Raw genomic sequence first — 12618 nt, 5'->3', positions numbered from 1 at the left:
TAGTTAATTGTTTTAGTCTAATAATTCTTTGTAGGCTAACTTGTTTTTTATTTTTTATTTTGTTTGAGCATAGGTATCATTTTGAAGTTATAGTATGAGTTTGGAGAAATTTTACTGAAAAACATTGATATATTCACTGATTTGTTTTCATTAAGAGGAAAAGTGAGTCTCGTGGGGTCACATGTATTCTACCTAAACTGTCAGATTTTGTAAGTTTTATAAATTCATGTGTTAGCTATGTTTATTTTAAAACATTTAAAGTACATTTCAAACTTAATTTTAAATTTCATTTTGTTTATTCAGGAGAGGGGAGGCATGGTCAGGGAAAAACTTCTAGAAATTAGTTCTCTTCTTCCATATGTGGGTTCAGGGTTAAATGGGGGTTTGGAGGAACAGCATTCTCCCTGAAGATCCATTAGTCTAGGCCTCAAACTTAATTTTGATTTTATATAACATACATTTGTAAATATTGGAATGAAGTCTGACCCTGTGTCAGATGCTTTTGCTATCAATGCTATTTTACAAAAGTGTCTATAATTAATTCTTTCTATTTTTAAGCAAATATAGAATTTCTATCAACATAAATGCAGATAAGCTCTGGGAAATTTTTAAATAGTTTCCCGTTTGTATTTCATTTACTTACTGAAGCACTAGAGAATAAACTCAGACTGGAAACTCGCTCTTAATAGGGTGCTATACAAGAGGAAGCTGCATAGAGTTTCTTTGTATCAAATATATGGCATAAATGGTATTGTTTCTGTATTCTGAGCTCCAATCAAGCAAGTGTACATACTGGCAAAGCACAGTAGGACCATCCCTATATCCTGAGCTCCAGTCAGGCAAGTGTACATATAGCATAGCACAGTAGGCCATTCCTATATCCTGAGCTCCAGTCAGGCAAGTATACATATTAGCATGGCACATCACCTTTCCATTCTTCGATGGTGTGCTCCCTTTCATCCAGCTGCTTATCATATATCTGAGGCGGGGGCTGCAGAACAAAAACAAACATTGCTTTATGACACTCGATGCAAACACAGCAGCAGTCGGATACCTTGTGGACATGCCTTTCCACTGGTCCTGGTGGAGACCACGCCTTATATAAGTTTGGGGATAATAGGACCCCAGCAGTTAAATCCTGCCTCCAGTCTCATGGAAGAAGTTACTCATCTCCTGCTCTCTAATAAGACAGGAGAACTGAAATCTCATTTTCTAGCATCATCGTTATCAGGATCCCCACAGAGGGACAAGTGGCTAGACTGCACATTGTGTTACAATGAACCAGAATCATGTTCTCTGCTCACACAGCTTGCACCCAAACTCTCCTACATTCATAGACTTTGTTTCATGTGCTACCTATTGTAAAGACTCTGTTGCTCTGTAAAATACAGCATGAGTCTGTACTGCAAAGAGAGATTGGGATTAAATTAACCTTTCACTTTCCTGAAACATTTCAACATGCTTTAGACATAGCTTGACACTCGGTATTGAAATGGGTTTGTTCTGTCCCCTACAGGCAGAAGTAATTTCTAGTTTACTTAGAAGGTGGTCACCATGACCCCACGAATAACCCCTGGGTTACATTCTCTGAGGAGACTTCAGTTTGATTTAATACAGTCACCATTCTTCCTAAATGGAGATCACACATGATAGGCAGGTTTTCCCAAAGCCACACACCTCCTAGGATGACAATCCTCATCCCAAGTGTCTGACCTTTTGTTCCTAATTTGTGGACATTGTTAAAGTCAGCTGTATTAGCTAGAGAGCTCCAACTTAAGCGACATGACCCAGAAAGGCAAGCAAATCTTGGAAGAGCACATCAGCAGAAGATGGAGGACTTTGAGCAGAAGATGGAGGATGGTGAGCAAGAGGAACTGCCCAGTAAGGCAGGAAATACAGCATTTCCCTTAGCATGAGAGGAGGAAGTCTAGAACCCCCATCCTTTCCCAGTACTCTAAAAGCAAAAGCCTTTTTTGTTTGTTTTGGGTTTTTTGTTTGTTTGTTTGTTATTATTGTTGTTTTGTTTTGTTTTGTTTTGAGAAACTAGAAGAGTTACACAACCAGAGGAACTTACACCTGTTAGAGCAGAGATTTAAGGACAGAGGTGCCCTGATGAGGAGAGCTTTTCTGAAGCCTTTCCGCACACACTTGCTTCTGGGCGAGGTTTATTGGCCCAAGAGCCACCACCAGAGCCACGTGGGCTTTTGTTGTTGTTTCATTCAGAATCTTTGATAGTGGGACGAGATACGCAGATATTCACACTAGCCCTGGAACTGAAGGGCTGCTCCTGACCTGCAAAAGCAGCCACTCGGGAAAACTGAAGACTGTCCAATGGGGCGTAAGGCACCTTTGTACTAAGAAGTTCTGTCGGAGCCTTCATTCATCCAGCACCTGGGACTGCTACTGGGGCTAGTGGATTCCTCAACTTCTGCTATCCTGTTATTCAGATAGGGCCAGGAGAGTGGTGCTGCTCAGTGGTCAGAACACTGACAATAAAGCAAAACAGCCTGGGCTCCACCTCAGATCCCTAGGGACCCCCTCTAGATACTGACGATGCAAAGTCGAGGAACTAAAGAATCAAGCTCTGTGGTGAGACCTGACCAAGTAAGGACCTTCTTCTCCAAACTATAAAGAACTTCCAAGTAAAAGGAATACATCGATTTAGTGAGAAAAATGGGTAAAACTGGAGCTATTTTTGAACATTGACGAGACTATTCTTAAAGTAAGCAAAGTCTAGATTTGAAGAGATATTTTGTCGTGTGGCAGCCTGCCTGCTGCTGCGCCTCTCCCCTGCAATGTCTGAAGCTGATTTAGGTCCCTGTTCAAGCTACTGTGTTCAGAATGTCGGGAAGAGCATATGAAAATGTTTGGAGGCCCCAGGATTCTGTGCTCCCCTGGCAGCTTTAGCCCTTCCACAAAAGACTGAGCTCGGAATGCTGTGTGACTGCCTCTCCCACAGATGAGATTTTTCCATTCAAGTTTCAAAATTGAACAAGACTTAAGAGAATAGTTCCTGCCAGAGTTCATAAATGCCATTTTCTGCAACAAAGCTATTTTGAGGAGGCTTCTCTTGAAGCTTCAGCACGCAGATGTTGCTGGCATACAAAGCATTAAGCACACAGATTCTAACCATAAACTAAAAAAGTAGCAAAATACTAAGTCAGGGATTTTGGCTTTCAATAAAAACCAAGAGGGGTATTTTAAGCACTTTTGTGTTTATAGTTACCATTCTGATATACAAGTTCTCTGTTATTAAAGAGAGAGAGAGCGGGGGGGGGGGGGTCTTTGTTTTGATCTGAGGTTTTCACGAAGAGAGGAAATTAATGTCACGAACAGTGGAAGGTTGCATTCACATAAACACATCACCTAAATGTCATTATAAAAGAGTTCTTGGCTAATAACCAAAAGACAGTAATGTCATAGCATGCACACTCACACGCTTGTCCTTTGGAAGCAGTCGTCATTAGCACACAACACCTCATAGTAGCCCTGCCTTCGCATGTGAAGGGAATGTTTGGTTAGTGAGTTAGTGTCTTTCCCTTCCTTAGTAAGGAGGAAGGATTTACTTTGGTAGGTAAACTCCTAAAATGTAAAGAAATTAGGAGCAAGGGTAAAGAAACATGGGTGTGCTGTGGGGAATTACAGCTTCCCTGTAAATATTATCATTCATTTATTAATCTATTAAATTCATTTATTCAATAAAAACTTGGGCTGTGTGATGGTCGGTATGACTGTCCATTCGGCAGGGTGGAGAATCACCCGGGGTGATGGGCATCTTTGCATGCCCATCCATAGGGATTATCTTGAGGAGAAAAACCCACCTTAATTGTGGGTAGGACCACCCCCTGGGAGGGGATTCTGGCCTGCATCAAATGAAGAAAGGAAGCTGAATATTAGCATGCATCTACTGATCCATCCTGAGGGTGCTAACAATGTAACAGGCCTCTCCAGGCTTCTTCTACCTTGACCTTCAAATGGGATGGCCTGTACCCTAGAGCTAGAACCCAAAATAAACACTTAAGTAGCCCCTGACTTTATCATATCAATAAAACAAGAAGCTAGGACTGATACTGAACATCTATTATGCTTGAAAATGAGATTTCAAAACTGAATAATTTGATGACCAAACTCAAAGAGCTCACACTTAGAGGGTTTCCATTCTTCACATCTGCTGCCATGTACAGGAAGATAGCTACAGTGTTGCCAATTAAAGTATCTTCAGTACCAATCCTGAACAGGTGCAGCAGGGGAGAGCATCCAAATTTAACTGTCTCACAATACTCTCTTCATTCTCTTTAAGAGGCTAATGAATGGATATTACTATTATCTTTTTAGGATAAAGCACCTTTATTTTCCAAGAAGCCACACTTGCCTAGACTGTCTGTATACACCTTAACAGTCCCCAGAATCAAGAAAATACAGTGAATTTTCAAATGCATAACTTAAAGTTCCATGACTAGTTAGTGATATAATTTTATTTAAAAAACAATTATTTTTGGCCAAGGATTATCCAGGCTAAGTGGAATTTATTCTAAAATAAATTATAGTTTAAGAGAGCATAGATACATAGTCAATGCAATGATTATATTTCCCATTTTGCCAAAAAACAAAACAAAACAAACAAACAAAAAAAGCCACTTGATGCTCAGTGCCTCTTTAGAGATTAGTAAGCTCTGCTACCTTCACTGTGCTAAGTGTGATGAATTGGAAGATAAAATTGGATGTTGTTGCAGATGCTGTGTTAGGGGTCTGATGGATATAATTTCAGGATGAATTGAGGATAGATAAATGATTTGCATTTCAGTGTTTTTCCATAACGCAGGTTTAAACTACTGCAGCTGTACATTTTGCTTCTCCGGGATGACGTCAACATTTTCTTCCATTTTTTTCAACTTCCTGAATGCAAACCTCAGGGTTGGAGACGTAGCAGAATGAGTGGTCCAGAGCGATGACGGCTCTTCCACGGGACCTAAGTTCAGTTTCCTGCACCTCACCAGATGGTTCACAATCACCTGTGACTGTCTCCAGGGGATCTACCAACAGCTATGACCCCCGTGGGCACCCATAAACACATGCCTTACATTCACACAGACACAGATACATACATACATGAATGAAAATAAATCTTTTTAAAAATAGAATGCTAAGACTTGGCTCTGTGTGTAGAAGAGTGCAAGTCTCTACACGCATCAAGGTTCTCGGAGCACAGCACCGTTTGTCAACCTGTGCCATACATGCTGGTGAGAATTGCGTATTAAGGGAACTCCTTAACTACCTTCTTATTCTCTAGTTGACCACTACTAACTGAAATGCTCTCTTTCTTTTCACTTAATCATACAGTACATATTTAATTAAAACATCTCTATTAAACTCCGCATGTCAATTCAGTATATGTTTAACCTTCTAAATATGCTGTTTTGGCAGTTCCCTACAGGTTATGGGAGATAGTTGTGGAGTGTCCGGCACACTCTTGAGTCAATTTGCAAAGGAAAATACAGAAACACAAAGAGCAAAAGTCATTTTTTTTTCCTAATCAGAGAAATGATTAAGACAAAGTTATGGATAAACTTTACAGTTTCCCAAAGGAAAAGACAGGGTGAACAAATTCTTATGAGTTCCAGAAATAGTAAATTAGATAATTTAACACTTTCAAACTACTTTAATTAAAGACAAGTTTGAACCTGTGACTCCAATTTCTATCCCAATGTTGTGTTAGTCCCCATGTGTAACTATATCTGGAAACCATCAAACACCAGTCAGCACTTAGATTCCTAAATGTTTTCTGTCGAAATATTTTGGATATCTATACTTCTACGCAGCCTCTCCAACCAGATGAGAACCAGAAGTGAGAAATGAAAGCTGAACTAAGTTGTTTCTGGAAGTGATACCATCTTACATGGTGGTCATGTTCTGACCTATGCAACGACCATCTAGCTCCTGATGCTTGCCTTCTGCCTCTTGTCCTCAACGGACTTCTCCAACTTCCTCTGTACTGCTGACTTTTCAAGCATGTCAGTGATTTATAGCTCCACAGTGGTGTGTGCAGTCTATATTAATTCAAGAGCTAATTCAAAGTAAAAGATACCCTACCTAATTAAAACATGCTTTGGTTTTTTTTTTTTTTTTTTTTTTTTTTCCTCTTACTAAGCTTGGTAGTTTGATTATTGCTAAAAAATGCATGTCTGGTTGAAAGATTTTAACAAAGAAAGTTATTTTAAATACAAAATTGGATGCATTACCAAATACATTTAAGGAAAGGTCCAACTTTAAATGTAATCTATTCATACAAATTGTCACTTTAAGAAGATTTGAAATATGTAATGAACAAAATGTTTTTAAAATTTCTCTTTCTAATCAGGGAAAAAATGTAGAGGTATTTTTAATCTAGAAACATTTGGTACTATAGCTGGGTTACAGACACATCCTTAGCACACACCTTTAATTTCTCTGGCTGAAATACAGACAGGCTTTTAATCCCAAACACTAACAATAAAGTTAGTTTGTAGAAGGAAGCACCCATGTTTAAAAGTGACCTCTAATTGAGTGGCAGGCAGTGATAAATCAGAGAAAGATTTGACAGAATAGGATAATCAGTCAGAGAGACAGGAGGAGACAGTTCTGCTGGGAGAGTTTTACAGAGACAGTTTGAAGAGAGAACAAGCTAGACACAGGTGAAGACAGAATGAGCCAGACAATGAGAAGGAGCCAGAAGATTAGAACAGATTGCTAGAATTGGTTTGATGCCAAGCAGAACAATTCAGGAGAGGTTAAGAGAGAAGCCAGATTGAGTCAATTATCTTGAAGAGGAAATTGAACCAGAACAGCTGAGTTGAACCAGCCAGCCTGTGTTCAAAAAGAACTAGAAAGGGTGAGCTTCTTCAGCAGTAAGTTTCATAGGCTGAAAACATTCTAGGCCTAGATACGATTGTATGGAGGTTTCAGGATGAGGTGTAAGTTTCCAAGACTAGGTGTAAGTTAGGATACAGAAGCAGTGAGCCACAGAGATGACAATTACATCAGGCAAATAAAAGTTACCTTTCCAAACAAATGCAGCCCACGACCATATGTGCATCCATGTTTTCATCCTCTCCTCTGGCCATTATCACACTTTAGAATGTTCTTCCCACAAGACCAATCATCAGATATTGAAACAAATCACTAATTGCTCCAAAGCACACACGTTAAAATTATGGGTGAAAAACACACGTTTTGATAGCAAACAATAAACAAACAATAATCTCCTCTCAGCTAATCCCCAAAGGAATGAAGACCTGTGAACTACCTGACGAAAGACTTAGATTAATTATTTTAGTAGTCTAAAAGATTTTTAAAAGCACATGAATTATGGAATCACAAACATAGCTAATGATCCAAACTAGAAATCTGACAGAGGCAGTGGCACTGTTGGAAGGTGTACCCTTGTTAGAGTAGGTGTGGCCTTGGTGGAAGTGTGTCACTATGTAGGTGGGCTTTGAGAATATCCTCCTAGCTACTGGGAGCCTGTTTACTGCCAGCTTTCTTTGAATGATGATGTAGAACTCTGGGCTATTCTTCAGCACCACACCTGCCTGGATGCTGCCGTGCTCTTGCCTTGATGATAAGGGACTGAACCTCTGAAACTGTAAGCCAGCTCCAATTAAATGTTGTCTTTTATAAGATTTGCCTTGGTCATGGTGTCCCCTCACAGCAATGAAACCCTAACTAAGACAAAGAATTATGTGATAGGAAACATTCAAGACAGACTTGACCAAGTAGCAGAATTCATGAACTCAAGACATGTAACATAAAATTATACAGCTTGAGAAGAGGGGGGGAGACAAAAGAAATGAGGAAACTTTAGTATTCATAGAGCAGTTTTCACACAGATATTTTTCATATCAAGTAAGTTCAAAAAAAAGGAGATAATCATATAAAGGATTTATTTAGAAATTAATCATAATAAAACTAATTTCAAGAAGGGGCATGAATAACTAGTTATAGGAGAGCTAAAGAAATTTAAGCATTTTCTATACAAACAAGACTGCAAAAATACATTCTGATAAGATTATCAAAATTCAAAGATAAAACTTTCAAGAAAAACTAAGCAAATAACATAAAGGGAGTCTCAGTAGAAACCTTACAGTCTAAGATAAAAGTGGAAAAATACATTCAAAGTGCTGAAAGGTGGCAGGCTATACTTCAGAATATATGTGCATGAGCATACACATGAAATAACAGTTCATGAAATAAGAGGCCATGAATTTGCAAGAGAGCAAAGAGAGATATGCAAGAGGCTTGCAGAGAGTAATTATAAGAGAAAAAAAGTTGTAATTTTATTCAAATATTAAAAAATAAAAAAGCAAATAAGAAAGAAGAGAATATAGGTAAACAAAAGTATTTGAAATTCCTTGCTGTTCTAAGTGTTTTACAAGAAAAAAATGTTCTTTACCTGCAAAGGGGTGTGTCAATCAGTTACATGTAAGCACATGAAGCTACTGTAATCATGATGTGTAAACCATCTATATCTTTAAGCTAGAGTTTAAAAGGAAAATATTTTACCAGTAAGAAAACTTGTAACAATATGTAATGGAAATTGCTGTATAGATATTTAACTGTCCACGTGCCCTGGGTGGTTGAGATGCGAAGATTTATATTTAATCCTAAAACTTACGTGAACGTATGTCTAATGTGATAAAGTGAAAACTACAATACTGAAGGAACAAAAGTTATTATCAGCTCAAAGCACCCTGCCATAATATGAAGCATTTTCTGAAAGCTTTTTTTTTTAATGAAAACAAAAGATATGCAGGAGACGCACAAATGTTAACCCGTGAAGGAACACAATAAACTAAATCACCTTGGTTTTAAAGTGGGAAAGCTGAAACGGTGGTAGAAACTCACGGTGGTGTAATCCCTGCTCTGAGTCCCAGGCTAGCCTGGGCTATACTCTGAGTCTCAAGTTAGCCTGGGCTAGACTGGAAAAGACCATTCCTCAAAAGAATTCATTTTAAACATTAATGTATGGACCTGAATATTTGAAAATACTTAAAGGAATGTTTTCAAACATCCAAGTGGTCTGTGGAAAATGTTGAGAATCAGTGCCATGGCTAATCTTTGTCAGCTTGAGCGAGCTAGAGTCTCCCTGAGGCACACTTCTGAGTGTGTGCATACGGATCTCCAGAAAGGTTCAATAGTCCAGAGAAGATTCACCTTGAATGTGGTCAGTGGGTTGGGGTCCCAGTCTACATAAAGTGGAGAAAGTCAGTCCATTGCTCTCTGCATGTGTTTCCTGAGTAAAGATACAATGTGCCTGACTGTCTTGCACCCCACCGCTCTGACTTCCCTGCTGTGATGGTCTGTACCCCTACACACTGAAACAGAGTAAACCCCCCTCCCTTAAGTTGTTTGGTCTGGCACCTTGTCACAGTGCCAGGGAAAGTAACTGATGCGGTAATCACCAGAGAAGTGCATATTATAAGCACAATGGTGCAGGTGCTGGATTGCACACATAATGTTCCAGCCCTGAGAACCCGGAGCAGGAAGAACGCATGCTCAGGACAAGCCTGTTTCGGCTCTACAAGTAGAACCTGATTCAAACCATCCACAACAACATAGGGAGACAACAACACAAAAAAAAAAAAAAAAAAAAAAAAAAAAAAAAAAAAAAAATCCCACAACAAACAACAAAGGCTCATCTTTCACCTATAGAAATGGCTATCATGAAAGAGATAAATCTGGAAGAGAATGTGGACTATTGTACCTCGTAGGCGAAATGGCCATTTGTCAGCCACATGGAAAGCGGCATGGGAATTCTCAAAAAAAATAGGAGTAGAACTATTACACAGAATCCAGCAATTCCATTATCTATCAAATAGCAAAGAAGAAATTAAATCAGTATATCATGGATCATCTGAACTCTTTGATTCATTGCAGAAAATTTACACAGTCAAGATAGAGAATTAGTGTAAATATCCATTAGACATGAATGCATGAAGAAGCATTTGACCTATGTACACAGCAGAATACTAGTAGGCCTTAAAAATAGAGATATGCTGACATTTTTAACAACATTGATTTACTAGAAAAATGATCAGTGGAGTAACTCAGGCAGAGAAAAACACGCAACATGATCTCTCTTATGTGCTGAACTCATAGATGTGGTGGAGAATATGGTGGTTATCAGGGAGAGATCGTGCAAAGGGTCCCAGGGATATTGTCAAAGCCAACAAAACTTCACAGGAAGTTGGAGACCAAATTGTGACTCTAGTCACCACACACAATGATGAGAGCATATGGGGTGTTACATTAGTTCTATTAACATATTATAGCAAAGACATATTCCACCCATACAATGAAGATATGAAAAACTTTAATAATAGGCCAGTGCCTCTAGATTGGGAATCACAGTTCTCCCAACCAATCAGGTAAGCTCTGTTAAGTGTCTTACTCTGTGTTCCTAAAGCAAGTCCTGAAGGGTCAGTGTGAGTGACCACTTGCAATGGTACTTCTTCAGCCTTCTTAGAATGAATTGGATAACCACGGAGATCAAATTGCCAAGGATGTCCTTTGCAAAGCAGTTTTTCATAGCAATGGAAGGCTGGGCCATTGGGGAATGAACGTTACATGAGAAATTACAACCTCAGGGTCAATTTTCCTTTGAGATCTCTCCTTTGGTTTGGTTTGATTTGTTGTTGGAAAGGGTGTTACAGAGCTAGTGTACCCTGTGGCTTGGATAAGAAGAAGTTGAAAGAGCAGCAGTGAGTGGCCCTTGGCAGCTGCTAAGTCTTGAGGTTGAGATGGATAGGCTGAGAAGAAAAGGAGACTGTGTGGAAAACTAACTGCCCTCACTATTCAAGATGCTAATCTGGAAAGGGCAATCGCAAGGCCTGTAACTGATTTATAGATCTGGAACTCACGGCAGCTGTACAAGGCAATGCATGAACAGGGCCAGGCGTGGGCATATGATCTCATAGACCTGAGAAGAGAGAGCTGTACACACAGTCTAAAGCAAGAGTAAAGTTCAGAAGGCACAATGTCTTGTCTCCATGGACACCAAGAGGAAGAGGTGTCATGACAGAAGGATGTTGGCCACTATTGGATGAGGACAGATATGTGAGTGGCCAATTCTCCTCACTCAGTCAAGCCAGGGAGGACATTCCTAGCATTTTTGAAGAAGGCAGTTCCAAGGCCTGAAAACTTAAGCAGAGGATCCATCATTGGCCGAGGTCCACCTTCCATAGAGGTCTGAGTGTAAAGGTGGATGATGTCTCTAAGCTAAAGGAAGAAATGCTACTGTCCACACTTGGTATCGACTCATCTTTGAATCAAGACCAGGGAGAGTTTGTTAAAGCATTGATGCTCTGCAGAACCCATCAGGGAGCAGACTGGAGAATGCAGAAATGAACACCAAAATCGTCTGCTGTCCTGGCTTGTCTGGACTTTCCTTCCGTAACTCGCTCTATCATCAGCTTTCTCCTCCACACCCTCATCATCCTGTGCCCATTTCTGACGAGCTGATTTTCACATAGCGTATGGTTAGCCCCTCTGGGGACCCTCCCATCCGGGTGTACACATGAAACAAGAGGATCAAACACTCTGTCAGCTGTTGGAGGGGACAACTCACATCTATTGGAATATACATTTTATTATATTTTTGACCTTTCACCAACTCTGGTTTACAATATGGATCCTCTCTGTTTAATTTGTTAAACTAAACACGTATTAGGTAATTTTTTTATTAGTGGACTGAGCATAGAATGCGATTGGAAAAGGTTAATACTATCTTTGGCTGGATCAGGGCCTCTAAAGGCTGTAAATTAGAATTACAGATTCCAGTTCTGTGCCTACTTCAGGCAAGGATAATGATAGTCATGGTACTATGCTGCTGCCACCTTATGGATGCAGAAAAGAGAACACTGCATGGTAAACACACTGGGGCTTCATCATTTTCACCGACGAGTTCTAATGCAGGCATTCTCAACCCTGGTTGTGCACGCAGACCATCTGGGGGCATGGAGAACACCAGTGCCTAGGCCCCAGCCTAGAGGGTCTCCTAGAACACTCTGTGCTGAGGAACACTTACAGACTCACCCAATGTACAGTGTGCAGCCAAGATTCATGTGCTCAGGATGTATACATACAACCTTAAGAAAAAAACTGTCAATGAGAAAAACTAAATAAATGGCGCCGCTTCAACCTTCCATGTGCTGAACACAAAGGGAGCCCAGCTTCACAGGGAGACAGATCAGCCACATGTTTGTTGGGGCTTGGCATCTATTAAAATCCATGCACCTCTGGCTTTACAGTTGTTTGTGTCAACTATTCACTTCAACAAATATTTCTTCCCTGTCTAAGATCCAAATTGTGTTAAAAGTACCTGAGCAATGTCTCAAAGGTCAGTGTTATCTTTCTGTGTTGGTATTTAGTTCTATGTATAGAATCAGCTGCAGGGAGAGAGGAAGCTCTTATGGGATGAGGTCCAGGGTGACCTTGTAGTATTGACACCAGCATGGCCAGTCAAGGACCAGAATGCTTCAGCCCCAGAGGAATGGGAATGCTTCCCCAGGTGAGGCTCAGCAGGATTGCAAAGCCTTCCACATTGGTCCAAATGCAAATAGTTGATCTGTGTCTGTGATAGCT

General features: G+C 40.0%; 1 protein-coding gene across 2 annotated transcripts in view; it reads right to left on the bottom strand.

The window, feature by feature from the left end:
- MAPK10 (mitogen-activated protein kinase 10) overlaps window positions 1-12618 on the bottom strand; it is a 139597-nt gene that overhangs the window by 14822 nt on the left and 112157 nt on the right. For both annotated transcript variants that reach the window (XM_080925377.1, XM_080925378.1), the window contains exon 10: window positions 928-991. In XM_080925377.1, the coding sequence (XP_080781503.1) occupies window positions 928-991 (64 nt within the window). The remainder of the gene's footprint in view (window positions 1-927; window positions 992-12618) is intronic.

Source organism: Micromys minutus, assembly GCF_963924665.1.
Source record: "Micromys minutus genome assembly, chromosome: 11".
In the NCBI taxonomy this organism is placed as follows: Eukaryota; Metazoa; Chordata; class Mammalia; order Rodentia; family Muridae; genus Micromys; species Micromys minutus.
Note: the sequence above shows the minus strand (reverse complement) of the source record. Positions and strands in the feature narration are given on the sequence as shown.